The 17,527-nt window shown below is 42.2% G+C and overlaps 1 protein-coding gene across 2 annotated transcripts in view; it reads left to right on the top strand.

The window, feature by feature from the left end:
* Positions 1-17,527, top strand: part of cubn (cubilin (intrinsic factor-cobalamin receptor)) — a 162,197-nt gene that overhangs the window by 50,917 nt on the left and 93,753 nt on the right. For both annotated transcript variants that reach the window (XR_014085253.1, XM_081601345.1), the window contains exons 17-19: positions 5,510-5,700; positions 5,961-6,117; positions 7,662-7,837. Coding sequence is in view for 1 of the 2 variants with exons in the window: in XM_081601345.1 (XP_081457471.1) it covers positions 5,510-5,700; positions 5,961-6,117; positions 7,662-7,837 (524 nt within the window). In the remaining variant the exon portion in view is untranslated. The remainder of the gene's footprint in view (positions 1-5,509; positions 5,701-5,960; positions 6,118-7,661; positions 7,838-17,527) is intronic.

The raw sequence follows: 17,527 nt of genomic DNA, 5'->3' as shown, positions 1-17,527 counted from the left end.
AAAGAAGCCCTTGTATTTAAATAATATCAGTATAAGAAAGGTAATAGAAACAAATAATTAAGTAAATCTGCCATTCATCTAAGAAAAAAATAAGAATTAATTTTTAGGTCCCTCCCCCACTATTGTTAGAACAATGGTTCAGTCCAAAGAGTAGCAGCAGCAACAGCTGCGCTGCTGAATGGCACAATCTCCGTTAGAGCCCGTGAAGCGAGGAGCTAGTTGTTAGCCTTGGCTCTGCATCACTAACAAAAAACCCTCCAGTAAGTAAATAATTAAAGCAAAAGATATGTAACACGTTTTATTTACTTTCACTGCTCAATAGGAAGAAACACATTGACAATAAACAGTTATTTCATTACTTTGGCTGAATCATGATAAACTACTTTGTTATGCCTTGGAAATCAAAACTAGCAACACTGCTACATTGCTTTCATAGACTTAGCTCCTTTTTCTGTCGAAGGTAGACAATATTTCAATTATATTTAGCTCTTTAACTCTTACTTTAATAAGAAGAGATTGAAAAAGGGGGGAGCAGCTGAGAGTTACCTCTAGCCGACAGCTCTGTATGGGAGCCGAGAGCAGAGGGGCAAACAAAATAAAGTAGCCTATGCCTTTATTTCTTAACATCTTCAACGTAGAGCCTTTAAAACCACAAAAAAATCTGAATATTTTTCTAGAAAACTCTGGTGCTGACCTTAAAGTTTAAGTTATGATACTTACCAGATATTCAATTTCTACATATTTATAGGTTCTCAGTTATCCAGGACATGAAAAAAACCCCATCAAAAATAAAAGTTTAAAGCAACTTAAGTTATAATTTAAATAACATGTGATTTGTATTGAGAACCACTGCAATAAATCAATATTTATGAGAAATTTTATTCAGTGGAGATACTTACTAAAACTTGTTTTTATTTAGAGCCATATGTTTTTGTAAAGGTGTAGCAAGAGATTAGATTGCTGACACTGAACCAAATTCCTATCTAAGCAACATTTGAATCTTAGTTTGACTTCTATGGGTCTCAACAGGTTGTTTACTGAGAAAAACACTTTGGTTATTCATTGCTACTTACTAGTCATTTTTGGTGGTGCAGCTTGAACACACACACACACACACACGCACACACACACACACACACACACACACACACACACACACACACACACACACACACACACACACACACACACACACACACACACAATTAAGCCACATTTTACTTTATATTTTACTGTAATTTTGCTGAGCCCCCCCAAAATTCCTCCTAAAAATGTTCCTGTTGATGGTCCCCTCTATCTAAAGTAAGGTAGTTTTTCTGGGTTGTAAGTTTGTTCTAATCCCTGTTCTGGGTTGCTAGATAAGTTTAAGTAAATATTCCCTGGACTTTCTAAGTATGCTCTAAATTTGTAAAAGTAATGAGTATTCCACAGTTTCTAAATAATAATAAAAACTAAATGTTCCTGTTCTGGAAGATTTTTTTTTCTGGTTTCTAAGTTTGTGGGGCTTTCTGGGTTGCAGTAATAAGAGTCTCTCTGCATAATAATCTAAAAATGTATCTAAAATGTTTAATATTGGTTTAAATAATGAATACAGTTTCTAAAAAAATAAGCTAAAGAGTCCATCCATCCATCCATTTTCTTCCTCTTATCCGGGGTCGGGTCGCGGGGGCAGCAGCTTCAGAAGGGAAGCCCAGACTTCCCTCTCCCCAGCCACCTATTCCAGCTCCTCCGGAGGAATCCCAAGGCGTTCCCAGGCCAGCCGAGAGACGTAATCCCTCCAGCGTGTCCTGGGTCTTCCCTCCTCCCGGTGGGACATGAACTCCTCACCAGGGAGGCGTCCAGGAGGCATCCTAACCAGATGCCCGAGCCACCTCAACTGGCTCCTCTCGACATGGAGGAGCAGTGGCTCTACTCTGAGTCCCTCCCAGATGACGGAGCTTCTCACCCTATCTCTAAGGGAGAGCCCAGCCACGTTGCGGAGGAAACCCATTTCGGCCGCTTGTACCCGTAATCTCGTTCTTTCTGTTATGACCCAAAGCTCATGACCATAGATGAGGGTGGGAACGTAGATCGACCGGTAAATCGAGAGCTTTGCTTTTTGGCTCAGCTCTCTCTTCACCACGACGGACCGGTACAGCGCCCGCTTCACGGCAGACGCTGCCCCAATCCGCCTGTTTATCTCCCGCTCCCTTCTTCCCTCATTCATGAACAAGATCCCCAGATACTTAAACTCCTCCACTTGAGGCAGGACGACCCCCCTGACCCGGAGAAGGCACTCTACCCTTTTCCGGCTCAAGACCATGGCCTCGGATTTGGAGGCACTGAGCCTCATCCCGGCCGCTTCACACTCGGCTGCGAACCGCTCCAGTGAGAGCTGCAGATCACGTTCCGATGAAGCCAACAGAACAACATCATCCGCAAAAAGCAGAGATGAGATCCTAAGGACACCAAAACGGATCCCCTCATCACCTCGGCTGCGCCTAGAAATTCTGTCCATGAAAGTAATGAACAGAATCGGTGACAAAGGGCAGCCTTGGCAGAGTCCAACTCTCACCGGAAACAAGCCCGACTTACTGCCGGCAATGCGGACCAGACTCTGACTCCGGTCATACAGGGACCTGACAGCCCGTATCAAAGGGCCCGGTACCCCATACTCCCGAAGTACCCCCGATAAGGCCTCCCGAGGGACACGGTCGAATGTCTTCTCTAAGTCCACAAAACACATGTATACTGGTTGGGCGAACTCCCATGCACCCTCCAGGACCCTGCTGAGGGTGTAGAGCTGGTCCAGTGTTCCACGACCAGGACGAAAACCACACTGCTCTTCCTGAATCTGAGGTTCGACTATCCGATGGACCCTCCTCTACAGGACCCCTGAATAGACCTTACCAGGGAGGCTTAAGAGTGTGAACCCCCTTGTAATTGGAGCACACCCTCCGGTCCCCCTTTTTAAACAGGGGGACCACCACCCCAGTCTGCCAATCCAGGGGAACTGCCCCCGATGTCCATGCGATATTGAAGAGTTGCATGAGCCAACACAACCCTGCAACATCCAGAGCCTTAAGGAACTCCGGGCGGATCTCATCCACCCCCGGGGCCCTGCCGCCAAGGAGCTTTTTGACCACCTCAGCGACCTCGTCCCCAGAGATTGGGGAGCCCAAACCAGAGTCCCCATGCTCAGCTTCCTCAACAGAGGGCATGTTGGTGGGATTGAGGAGGTCTTCGAAGTATTCCGCCCACCGGTCCACAATGTCCCGAGTTGAGGTCAGCAGCGCACCATCCCCACTATAAACAGTGTTGGTGCTGCACTGCTTCCCCCTCCTGAGACACCGGATGGTGGACCAGAATCGCCTCGAAGCTGTACGGAAGTCTGTCTCCATGGCTTCTCCAAACTCCTCCCGCGCCCGAGTTTTTGCCTCAGCGACATCCCGAGCCGCATGCCGTTTCACCTGCCGGTACCCATCAGCTGCTTCTGGAGTCCCACAGGCCAAAAAGGCCCTATAGGACTCCTTCTTCAGCTTGACAGCATCCCTCACCGAAGGTGTCCACCAACAGGTTCGAGGGTTGCCGCCGCGACAGGCACCAACAACCTTGCGGCCGCAGCTCCAATAGGCCGCCTCGGCAATGGAGGTATGAAACATGGTCCACTCAGACTCAATGTCCCCCACCTCCCCCGGGACATGCTCGAAGTTCTGCCAGACATTCCCAGCAGACCCTCACTACACACCAGAGAAGGAATCTAAGTCCTTCTCTGGATTAAAAGCGCTCAGCTCCACCGCTGCATGGATACAGGAGGGGTTGAGGAGGGAAGAGTGTTGTTTACATATCTTCAAGGAGATTGGAAATATGAAGCCCGTCCAAGGCCACACTGAGAATGCCAATTCAGATAGAGAATGTCTTAGGTCGGGAAGATTATAAATTTTAATCTTCCCTAAAGTCTCTCCGATACATCTCAGTTCCCAATTATCCAAATTAGTTTGGTCGTTCCATTGAGCCGAAACCAGCAACTTCTCCAAGATCGATTCCATTGTGAGTTTTAGAGTCCTCAGCTGGGCTGCGAGTCTCGGCAAGATTCGCATCCAACTTGCGTCTCAGCCCACACAAACAGTCCGAGTGTTCGCTAGTTCGACCAAGTCCGTCACAAATTTGTTGATAAGCCAGGAATCTGCAAGCTCCAAACAGCAGAAATCCTGGTATCATGAATAAATCCAGGGTGAATCCCGCCGGGTGTGTCCCTGCAGGACAAGAGGGCTCTCCTGTGCCCAGACTTCTCATTGAGAAAATTTGATTAATTGCATTGAGAGATCGGTTGACCAGATCCATAATTTGTAAATTTGGATGATGTTCAAAGAAAGGCTCCAAAAATATAGAAAAACAGTGGATAAAAACAGGGCAGGCATGGGCAGAGACAAAAAATTGTCCGCCTTCGCAGAGAAGCTTGTTTGCAAACAAAAAGTCTCCCTTTAGCATGAATTGTATGTCTCTGTGTTTCATGTAATTTTCGTTTAAACATGATTGTTCTTCAATCAGTAAAGCTACTGACAGAGAGTAAAGTTGCCACAAATCTGGTAATGGGTAGCAATACTTCATTATTACTCAAGTAAAAGAGAAATGTACAATGTAGTAAAGCTACTTCTAAAAGCATACTTTTACCAAAAAGTTACTCAAGTATATAGTTAGTTACCACCAACCTCTGCTGATAACCCAAATATAAAAGTATAAAAGTACAGTGGTTACTATAAAAGGTCTCATCTGTTACCAAGACAGTACAGTTTAGCAAGATGTAGTCTAGACTGGTTCTTTACAGCTCAGTATCAGGTTAACTGAATATCATTCTATCCATCCATCCAATCTATATGCCTTTATGCCATCTAAACATTTCCAAGGTGCTAAGTTACAAATCACAAAATGTTCTGTAAACTCAGAAAAACTGCATCTGCTTAAAAAAGTCAAAATAACTTGCCTTAAATTTTTTGAGTAATGAAGAAATAGTTGAATTCTTCATAACCATGTTCACTGTAGTACATTGAACATGACCATGCTCAATGTACTACTATGTTTAGCAGTAGCGCAAAAAGTGGGTATGCAGCGTATGCAACGCATAGGGGCGCAGCACCAGAGGGGGCGCCAAAACCCAGTCTGGAGGGGGCGGCGCGCCAATGATGTTTTCCCATACACTTAAGCGCGTCTTACGCTCCTCCACCTCGTGGACATAATGAGGTGAATGTAGCGAGTTTCACACTTCACGTATCTTCGCCTGGGGGTGGGGGGGGAGCGAGTGAGCGTCGCTCCTTCAACCTGACATTCCTTTCGGAAAGGGGGGCGTTTCGCATCCACCTAAATAATCTGTAGTTGCGCCACTGATGTTTAGTGTACTAGAGCCCCTAATGGAATGTAATAAACTACTTAAATTGAATGTATTAATACCAGAGTTACAGCAACTGGACTTGATAAAGTGCTATACAAGTGTTTGGCTAATTGTACTTAATGTTTTTTATTTTCTTTTTAGGTGATCCTGGCTGTGGTGGTACATTCACTGACAGTGAGGGGATCCTAATATCTCCCAACTGGCCGAACAACTATGCCCACAACCGGCAGTGCATTTATTTGATCACATTGCCTCCAGGTGAACAGGTGGCTCTCAACTTCACTAACCTGGAGCTGGAGAATCATAGTGATTGCTCTTTTGACTATGTGGAGGTAAGACTTCTTAACTATACCTAAATTTTCAGCTTGAATCATTTGTGAGATTATTTTTAGTCAAATTTTTTTAACCTTTATGCAAAATCTGAATGATTAGGCATATCCAGAGCTTTTTTCATTAATTTGATCTTCATGTTTTAAAGTGAGCTGAATCATCATGGGGTGTGGGCAGTTGCTATGCTGAGCCTTAATTTGTAACCTGCCTGAATTAAAATTGAGTGTTTTTTATCTCCAGCATTTGTCTTCTTGTTCTTTAGGTCCGTGACGGGAGAATGGAGACTGATCCACTGATAGGGAAATATTGTGGGAGCACCCTGCCAGCTCCGATTCACTCGTCCTCCAACTCTCTCTGGATCCGTTTTAAGTCTGACAGTTCAGTCAGCCGAGCTGGTTTCAGGGCTGCCTACAGTGTTGGTGAGGTTTTATACATAACAAAGCGAGTGGTATTTTGTGTTGTTTGGATAATAACCATAACAATAGAGACATGAAGGACAGACAAGATTTATACAAACTGAGGCAATCCTTGTTGTAAAGAAACTTTTTTGAAGTGCCTTGAAGAAAAGGACTCCTTGGCACTTGTGGGGGCCTTGTGTGAACAATGATGCATGATGGAGTCAAGAATATCATGAGAGGTCTTGATACTGCCAAATTGGGCTGCCATCAAGCAAGGAAGAGCTTCTGTATAATGGACACCTGCCTATTCGCAGCCCAGTTTTTATGGATAGCCCTAATCACAGATTTTTATGTGGTATATGACTTCAAATGAAAATATGCCTATTCACAGAATTTGTTTTGTGGAGGATATTGAAAATATTTCAAAGAGAGAGAGAAACTGAAATATCTAGGTCCAATTGATATTTGTAAATCAGCCAATCCAGGAGTGTCATTCATTTTTGTTGCCACTGATTAACTGGACGCCCAAAAGCATCAATAAGGGAGACCAAGGATGTTAGCTTCTGTGTAGTGAAAGTTATAAGCAGGCTTAGAGAGAGTCTTAAGTATCTGCAAATTTCAGCCATTCAAGGGTGGTGATGGTCCCTAAACCCCATGACTAATGGGGGTCAACTGCATATAAGCCGCTCCAGACGCAGCAGACTGCAACGTTAAGCAGGCACCACTCCAGCAGACTGAGGCGCAGAAAAGAGAAAACACACTCAATTATTCAGAATTATGACAGCTAATTCCTGATTTAACCTGGAGATTCTGGTCTGGGTAGCACTTTTTCTTTTACAAACAAATGATCATTTGAAAGCTGATTTCTCTATTTACTCAGACCTTCTTTAAATATAATTTTTTTTTGATGATCTCTAAAATAATGGTGCAGCAAAAAAGCAAAAGGTGAATACACCTGGAATGGGCTAAGCCCTTTTTCACAGTTCGCAAACGGCCCTCAGCAGAGCAAGTTAGCCTCTATAAGCACCTTAGGAAAGCAGCCAACTTAAAAAGAGCAGTCTAGCATCTCAAAGAAGGTTGTATAAGGATGTTCAGGGCTTGCTGTAGAATTCCCGGAAAGTGACTGACTTAGTAACTGCTGAATTTCATTCAAATATTTGACCATCTTAGGTACACTTAAACCCTCAAATATTTTAATCTTTTTAAGCGCACTTTCCAACTTATCAGATTTATAGTTATGCATGAATATACTTGAAAGTATTGTTAAAATTTATCTTATTTTAAAGAATATAATTCACCCTGTTCACATCACTGTCAGACTAACAGGTTTATCAGACAGACCAGTGATATAAAACACCTCATGAAAGCCACACACAAAGCAGTAATACAACATCAAAGAGATTTAAGCTCCAAGTCACTTGCTCACTAATGAAGCACAAGATGTGCTTCATTAGTGAGCCGTGGGGTAGCAGCCTAAGTCAGGAAGCCCAGTCTTCCCTCTCTCCAATTCTTCAGTCACATATGTATGAATATTGTTCTTTTTTCTTTTTTTCCACTCTTCCTAGCTTGTGGAGGTACCCTTTCTGGAACTGGAGAGTTCCGGTCTCCATACTACCCAAATCCCTATCCCCACAACAAAGTCTGTGAGTGGGTCATCAACCAACAAGAGGGCTACGTGGTCACATTGAATTTCCTGTCGTTTGATGTTGAAGGAGGCTCCTGCAGATATGACTTTGTTGAGGTGAAGTATTTCAGTTAACTTCATTAATTCATTTTTACATGACATCAATTTATATGACGTAAGAGAAATGGGTCCAGAAGTCATCATGGAAATAAATTAGATTCTGTTTCTTTAATGGTGTGTATAAATAGGAAAACAACGAGGATGAACAGCTATGTTGTAAGCCACTTGACTTACCATAAGCACATCTTAAATTCTGGTATACAGTGATCCCTTGTTTTTTGCGGGGGTTGCGTTCCAAAAATAACCCGTGATAAGTGAAATTCGCGAAGTATAGTTACCTTTATGTTTTACGATTATTACACGGCATAATTAAATACTCTACATTGAAACCAAAGAACAAAACCTGTTTTCAGATCAGCGGATGTGCGTGTTCATCAATCAGGCCTTAATGTGATCCGGAGTCATATCATTAAAGCGTCTCCTCCAACCTGCCCCGTGAGATTCACAGCTGGATCTACGGCAGAGTGATGGATCTCATCAAGCGAGCCTCCGGTCGGGTTTTGCGCTGATTCTGGCCAGTTTTTTCCAGCAGGCATTCAAAGTTTCAGTTTCCATCTGCTGAATGGCCAATCTTTATTACTTATATTTAAATATAAATATAACGTGTAACGTTATTGGCACACAGGTAGAGAAGAACCGCAGAGACTATTTAGCCAATCAGGACGCAGAACACAATGCACTGTGAAAAAAAAAAAACTGCATAAAAAATATTCCACGAAGCAGCGAGACCGTGAAAGGTGAACCACGTTATAGCGAGGGATCACTGTACTCAAGGTTTGCAAGAAAATGTGAAATCTCTTTTTCTAAGTTCATGGCTGTTTTCCAACGTCACAAATGGTCATATGCATATAAAGTAATATCTAGCATTTTGTAAAATAAAAACAGGTGTTATGATGCCCATGTTTCACAAATGACAGTTGGACACAATAAACAGCTGGGTAAAGCTGATTCAGTCTTTGTGCTTATTCTGTTATGTATTGTCTTTGATGAATTTTTAAAATTTTGGAGTTGAAGTTATTGTTCACCGGGTTTCTCCTTTTGTTACTTTAGTTTCTATTTAGGCTAGTTCTTCTTCATCACAGTGTACTTATTTACTTCCTGTGTCTGAACCTCATCATCTTTGTAAGTTGCCTCATTCCTGTGTTCTGCTTAATGATCCCATAGTTTTTGTCTGCTGTTCTTCTGTTGATTTAGGCTGGCCGTTGCCTTCTATATTATTCCACACAATTCTAATCTTGCCTACAGCACAGTCTGGGCTTTCTCTCATTTAAGTAGAATTTAAACCGGGCCAATCAATGAGCAGAAGAAGTTGTGAATGATGATGTGCTGTTTTAGAATTGAAGTCTGCCCGTAGTTTTCTATCTGGCAGCGGAGGAAGTGATTTGAAGCCATTCAGTCCATGTTGGCCATGCTTCCAAATATTGAATTACTGTATTTTCCGCACTATAAGGCACACCTAAAAACCTTTAATTTCCTCAGAAGCCGACAGTTCACCTTATAATCCATTGCGCCTTATATATGGACCAATATTGAGCCACAGCAGGTCTAGCAACTATGGTAAGCAGCCGCCGACTTCATTTTCGCCCGTAGAAGAAGAAGCGCGCGGTGCATGCTGGGATAGTTGTCAGAACGCTGGTTTGTTAATAAAGTTTGACTGACCTATCTACCTACCGACCTGATAATCAGGTTGTCTGCAGGTCATTTAGTACCACATTCTCCACGAACACGCTGTGCGCGAACGGAGAAAGGTGACCATCGTCCGGCCCCGGCCCAGTCGTGGAAGGCTCTCCTTGCCGACCGGAGTCGGACTGTTTTGTTGACATTCTTTATGTTAACAAAGTGGCTTTACATATTCATCCGGGTAGCTTCGACTAGGGCTACCAAGGGACCAGCCCCTATATAGTTCACTCTGGCAGCTGAAGGAGGAACAGCTCATCCTGCTCTCTCCCATCCTTACTGATAACTTTGCTTGTGAATTATTTTTAAAGTCACAATTTTTATAGTTTTATTCACATTATTGACATCATAACTGGATTACTTCAAACCTAAAGACCGGGAGATTTTCTCACTTTTATTTTTACCTTACTTTTCTTCACCTCCAAGTTGAACTAGGGCAAAATGCCCCCGTCCGACCCCAAATACATTAGCAGTATTCTACAACGACTTCAGTTTTGAGAAACAAAGATTCAACGGGTGGAGGTGAATTTGAGATCAACGCTACCTGTGGATATGAAACAACTCTCCCTCAAATCAGCGGAGAGTTCGTACACCCCGCACCAAGCAGCTCACCCTGGATCGCTCAGGGCACCAAGTCATAACAAAAGTCTCACACTGCAGATCCCATGAGACGACTAACAGGGAGAACCCCTCACCTGGATGAATCAGCGTGGCCGGCTCTGAGCTGAAACCCACCTTCAACCTCAACACCTGCTCCGCCAAAGAAAAGCAAACAAGCAGCTGGAACCAAAACGGCACCATCGACCCCGCTCCCAAGGACAAAGCGACCAGCCCGAGCCTCAAAACATCCTGACTCCGTGGGAATCCCACTGAAAAACAGATTTTCTGCACTTCAGCACGAGCCTCTGAGTGAAAACTCACCTTCAAACATCAGTAATGAGGCTAAACGCAAAACTGACCCGGGAACCTTTATACATGCGTTCTGGGAATGTAAACTAATTTTCCCATTCTGGAAAACAGTATTGCTGTACGTTGGAAAGTGGATAGGTTTAGGGATACCTATGTCACCAAGACTCTGCTTGTTGGGGGATCAAACAGTGATGCCTAATATGTCAAAACACCAAAATACTGTAATGCAGGTGGGGACGGTCACGGCTGCCAGAATAATCCTCAGATTATGGAAATCTCCATCCGCTCCAAATATTAAGGACTGGTTGGAATTAATGTTGGAAATAGTGTCATATGAACAAATGTTGGCCAAACTAAATGATGACATGGAGAACTTCAAAAAATCCTGGAACTGTTTCCTCTCCTGTAACATGGGGACAAGTTAGGGTACTACTGGCCTATTGTTGTGGAAAATACTAGCGAGTGACTACTTCTGTTTACTGTGGTTGTTTCTGCTAACACCGAGGATATTTAATCTTTTGTGAAACTTTTATTGATTTGTAATGCACTGACCTGTTTTTTTTTTTTTTTTTTTTTTTTTTTTTTTTTTTTTTTCTCTCTTGCTTGGTTTTATTTTGTTTGTGTATTTTATTTCATGAGGGTGTGTTGGGGGCTGGGGGGGGGGTTGGGAAAGGTTGTGAACATGCTCTGAAACATTAATAAAAACTTTAATAATAAAAAAGTAATGAGGCTAAACCAACGCATCCAAGCCCCAACGCATCCAAGCCCCAAAGCTCCGAAGGACAAAGTTTCACAGGAAAACGAAAGGTATGCCAAGAGTGCTTATTGTTGGAGATGAGACAGTAAATGGAATCAGTCATGTTTGCAATCCCAAGAAAACGGTGACACTGTATCTGATTTGACTCACAAAGTGCTCTCTCTATCCACTGATCAGCCACACATGGAGACTTTAGTTGTGCATGTTGGAGCCAACGATCTGGCAAAGCAAAAATCCGAGATTCTGAAAAAGGACTTTAATATTCTTCTGGACACAATGGGAAAATTAAAAACGAAGTTATTTCTCAGTGGTCCAATTCCATCACCTCAATGGGGAGATGAAAAACATTCCAGGCTGCTTATGATAAACAAATGGCTGATTAAAACCTGCTCTGCCAGCTCAGTGACCTTCATCGATAACCTCTGGATCTACTGGCAGCGCTTTCACCTCTTTGGAAGAGGAGGACGCAATCTTAACAAACACGGAATAAGGCTGCTCACTGCAAACATTTTTCATTTTATCAACAAGAACAACAATGTGACCATCGCTTCAGAAGAACAGGCTCAAGGATGTCTGACTAGGATGGAGCCCTCCGCATATCAAGAACAAACTATTCCAATACAAACTGATAAAACATCGGCTGTGAACAGAATGACTGGTTCCCCTCCTCCTTCCCCCATCCCACATCTTTCCCCCCTCCCTTCTCCTTCCCCCCTCCCTCTCTGCTCCTACACTCACTCACAAGATCAGAGTTTCTCAGAAAGTGAATCACTAAAGAGAGTCGGGCTGCACCTGAGCCGCCTGAAAATGCTGGTGGAGAATTCAGGTCAAAGAGAAAGACGGACTCTTTCTCCTCCCAGCTGGATAGTATGGATCAACAGGTTCGCCTCGGCACGACTCTCACTTCATCTAAGCCACCTGCCTCTGACCTCCCTGAGGATCCAGCACTCTGCGTTTCTGAGGTCTGAGACTGGGGTCCAGATATTATCTTTACACCCGTCTACCTCCAGAATGTGTCTGGCCCCCCAACATTGCATAGCAGGACAATACCTGTCAGGATCACTACAAGAAAAGTTACAAAAAACAGAAATACAAAAAACAGTGGTCTTAATTCAAACCTCAGACTGATCCACTGTCTAAAGGAACCTCAGACAGAAGAGCTTTCATCCTCCAAGTCACTTAAACTGGCTCTTTTAAATACCAGTTCTCTCTGTGTTAACGCTCTATTAATTAATGATTTCATCACTGAGCATAATATTGATGTTTTATTTCTGACAGAAAATGGCTGAATGACAATAATGAAGCAATCGTACTAATTGAATCAACGCCTTCTAACTACAATTTTTTAAGTGAAAATAGAAAACATAAAAAAGGAGGAGGCGTGGCTTCAATATTTAAGAATACCATGAACTGTAGTAAAATCTCTCTGGGTAATTTTATGTCTTTTGAATATCTTAGAATCGAGGTAAAAGGCCACAAACGAACTTTGACACTAACTCTATACAAAACACCAACATATGTGGAAAATTTCTTTGCAGACTTGAATGAGCTTCTATCTCTCATATGTATTGATTATGATTGTTTGATAATTGTCGGTGATTTCAACATTCATGTTGACAACCCCCAAGACCGAGGGGCAAAAAAGCTCTTTAATATATTAGAGAGTTTTGGTTTAACACAACATGTCAAACAAGCAACACACACTGGACCTGGTTATCAGTAAGAGTGTGAATATTTCCAATGTTTGTAACTGATATTGCCCTGTCAGATCACTTTGCTGTTTTCTTTGACAGTTCTTTATCCGTTAATCCACATGGACAAAAAGCTTCTATCACAAAACGTACTTTCACAGAAAACACAGCAGAAACATTTAATCAAATCTACTCCTCTTCCTCACTCTTAAGTTATAGTGACGTAGATAAGTTGATGGATGATTTTCAGTGCAAACTTTCAGATATCATTGATTACATTGCCCCCATTAAAGTAAAGGTTGTGACTGGTAGGAAGAAATCTCCATGGAGAAATGCACAAACAGTTCAATCTGCAAGACAACTCTGCCGTAGGGCCGAACGGAAATGGCGTAAAGGTCAACTGCACGTTTATTATGACATCTACAGGGAAAGACTACGTAACTATCACACAACAGTAAAACATGCCAGAGAAGCTTTCTTTGCAGATGTCATAAACAAAACCATTAACAATGCTCAAGCTTTATTTGCTACTGACAGGTTCACAAATCCTCCAATGACGTTGCCACCTAAACTTCAATCTAATGCCTGCAACAAGTTTTCAAGTTTCTTTTTAGAGAAAATTCAAAAGATCAGAGGATTAATCTGCACATCCACTCCAAAGACATTACCAATGCTGTGCCCAAACAAAACAAATGCAGGAAAAATGACCCAGTTTCAACTACTGAATTATAAAACCCTAGAAGAAATTATAAGTCAGTGAAGCTCCAGTTCCTGCTGTCTGGATGTCCTACCCACACATTTCTTTAAGAAAGTCCTGCCTGTCATGTCATTAATGATCTGATCCAAATAGTAACTCATCGCTCTCTTCAGGTGTTTTTTTCCCCCAGGCTTTGAAAACAGCAGTTATCAAACCACTGATAAAAAAGAACCATCTGGACAAATCACTACTGCAGAATTACAGGCCGATCTCCAACCTCCCATTCATCAGCAAAATGATTGACAAAGCAGTTTTTAAACAATTAAATAACTTCCTAACAATAACAAACTGCTTTGACTCCTTCCAGTCTGGTTTTCAATATTTATATGCTCCCACCGGCTCAGGTTATAACAGGACATAGGATTAGCTACCACAATTATGCGGATGATACACAGCTCTACATCACGATGTCACCAGGTGAATCTGAACCCATCCAATCACTGAATAGATGCTCAGAACAGATCAATGAGTGGATGTGCCTAAACTTTCTCTAGCTGAACAGAAACAAAACTGAAGTTATTATCTTTGGACCTAAAGAGGAGCGAACTAGAATCAATGCACAGCTTCAGTTATTACAACTAAAAACCAGCGATCAGCCTGAAACCTGGGAGTAGTGATGGACTCTGACCTGAACCTTCAGAGCCACATTAAGACAGTCACAAAGTCGGCCTTCTATCACCTGAAGAACATCTCCAGGATTAGAGGACTTATGTCTCAGCACGATCTAGAGAAACTCATCCATGAGTTTATCTTTAGCTGCATTGATTACTGCAACAGCGTCTTCACAGGTCTGACTAATAAATCAATCCTCCAGCTGCAGCTGATCCAGAAGCTGCTGCTCGGGTTCTCACTAAAACCAGGAAGTCAGACCACATAACACCAGTTTTAAAGTCCCTACACTGGCTCCCTGTAGCTCAGAGAATAGACTTTAAAATACTGATGTTAGTTTATAAATCACTGAACGGTTTAGAACCACAATACATTAAAGATCTGTTATTGTTGTACCAACCGTCTAGACCCCTCAGATCTTCTGGTTCTGGTTCTGCTCTGCATCCCCAGAACCAGAACCAAACGAGGAGAAGCAGCATTCAGTTTCTATGCACCACAGATTTGGAACAAACTTTCAGAAAACTGTAAAACAGCTGAAACACTGGGTGCCTTTAAATCTCAACTTAAAACCCACCTGTTTAGAGTAGCTTATGGCTAAATTAGGGTTAGAGTGCAGGTTTTGATGTCTTCCATGTTTTTATGTCTTTAATGTTTTTAATTTCTTTTTATTTCTTTTCTACGTTTTAATGATGTAAAGCCCCCCGGGAAATGTCCCAGTTAAACGACGTTTAACTAAAGTTCTACGGGGTTTAGAGTCCCAGTTGACTGAGTTTCAACTAAAAACCTAGAGGTTGGAGTCCTTGTCAAACGGTGTTTTTGCCTAAAGTCCCTGAGGGTTAGAATCCCAGTTAAACGGCATTTAACTAAAGTCCTAAAGGGGTGAGGGTTTTAATGTTTTAATGTTTTTTTGTTACAACAGCGTGTTGGTAGGTCTGTGTTACCCAGAAAGCAGTTGGGCACAATATCGCAACACCAACACCATGAGTGAAACAATGACTGGGGCAGCCTACTATATAAAGTACTCGGGGACCACTTCGTAATTATACATCCATATTTGTAGAGTACATAACAAATCGCGTCCCATATAGGTTCAATCCAACCCTAACTGTAGCGTCTTTTCTATGCGCCTTATAATGCGGTGCGCCTTATATATGAAAAAGGTTTTAAAAAAGGCCATTCATTGAAGGTGCGCCTTATAATCGAGTGCGCCTTATAGTGCGTAAAATACGGTAATATTAACAACCGCCTCATTTGGATCAGCACTTCTCTTTTTGCAGTGGAGGATGGTTGTTTACCCCGCAGTAAAGCAGGGTAAACAACCACCATAGTGTCAAACTGGTGCATTACATACTTCATAAGCAAACGTGAAGTATGCACTTCATGTTTGCCAGTGAACACAGTCCACTCCTCCAGGAAGTAATCGTTTCTCAACAGTCGAGGGTCCGGACCAGAGGGTCGAAGCGAAGCGTAGAACAAGTTAAAAGACTACTGTTGTCTAGCTGTTACTCCCCACTTGATTCCCCTAGATGTGCCAGTCTTTGTTTCTCTGTTGCTTTGCTTGTTTGCTTGTTCAGTGCAGAGACCTTTGGAGGGTCAGGGGCTCAAAGTTAAAAAGAGGCGCATTGAACAAGGTTTTAAAACAAACAGTATCTTAAAACACAATAGCAACAACCCATTTTAATCAAGAATTTAATATTTAATCGGATCATACTAACATTGCCATCATGTGGGGACAATGCAAAGCAAACTTAGTGTTTTCCCTGATAGTTATAAAGTTTCTGTTTCTGCTGCTGACAGAGCTGGAGGGCTGCGTTGGTCATAGGAGGGAGAAAAGTTTGCTGGTTATGAAGTCTGTTATGAAATAAGCAAATTTGCTGCTATTTTACTAAATAAGCCCTCATAATGTCTGACTGTTTAATCTCCATAGCAACTTGGCTACAGACTGCTTTAAAGATCAAACAAGCTCAGAGGGGAAACTCTACATTATTTTTCTATGTTAGCACATCTGAGATCTAGAATTGTAAGGCAGAGATATCAAGGCAAATAAAACTCAGTAGCTACTGAGGGCCCCCTTTAGCCTGTTTTAGCCTTTTGCCCCCTCAGGGCCCCTATAAATGGTTGAATTGTAACAGATCATAGATCTAAAACTTTATTAATAATTTATTGAGAATACAATGCTATTAAATTTGATTTAATGTATTCATTAGTTCATTAGTGTAAATACATCCTAAATACTTGTTCTATACTGTACATTTAGGATTTTCTTAGGAAGTTTACTTTGTAAAAGTGCAAAGAATCATCTTGATAGTTTGATTGTTGTGTTACCATGGCTACAATATGGTGCCATATGTGAGCTCGGTTGGTTCACAAATACATAACAGGAGATGATAGCCAATAATCTGATTGATACACTAAATGTATATTTAAACACTGTTAGTGATAATGATGTTCTTAGTAGGAAGGCAAGGGGAGGTAGAGAAGAGGATATGGGGGGCTAAATCAGATTCTGCCTAAAATGGGTCCACAATGAATGTGTTTTGCACACCAAAAATGCGTCTGATGCTTCAAGTTGGCTACGTGTGCACATTTATGACATTTATGCTGCGTTCACACCAATGGAATATTTAAAAACTTTTTCTGGTCTGATGACTCTCGAGTTTTGCTGAAACATTCGGATGGTAGGGTCGGAATTTGGCGTCAACAGCATGAAAGCACAAATCCATCCTGCCTTGTATCAATGGTTCAGGCTGGTGGTGGTGAAAATGGGGGATATTTTCCTGGCACACTTTGGGAGTATTATACCAATTGAGCATCATGTTTATTGGTATATAATACTCAGAAATAATACTTACCTGAGTATTATCCCCTTTTATGACCACAGCGCACCCATCTTCCAGCAGGCTATAGGACGCCAGGTCATAAAGCCTGAATCATCTCAGACTGGTTTCTTGAACACAACAATTAGTTCACTGAACTCCACAGTCACCAGATGTCAATCCAATAGAGAACCTTTAGGATGTAGTGGAACGGGAGATTTGCATCATGGATGTGCAACCGACAAATCTGCAGCAACTGCTTGATGCTATCTTGTCAATATGGACCAGACTCTCTGAGGAATATTTCCAGTACCTTGTTGAATCTATGGCAAAAAGGATTAAGTCAGTTCTGAAGGCAAAATGGGGTCCAACTCGATACTAGCAAGGTGTACCTAATAAAGCAGACGGTAAGTGTAGTCTTTGAATGTAAACCAGACGCTCATGATGCTCAAACTGAACGCAGCATAAGAC

Source organism: Poecilia reticulata, chromosome 20 (assembly GCF_904066995.2).
Source record: "Poecilia reticulata chromosome 20, P_reticulata-male-v2, whole genome shotgun sequence".
Taxonomy (NCBI): Eukaryota; Metazoa; Chordata; class Actinopteri; order Cyprinodontiformes; family Poeciliidae; genus Poecilia; species Poecilia reticulata.
Note: the sequence above shows the minus strand (reverse complement) of the source record. Positions and strands in the feature narration are given on the sequence as shown.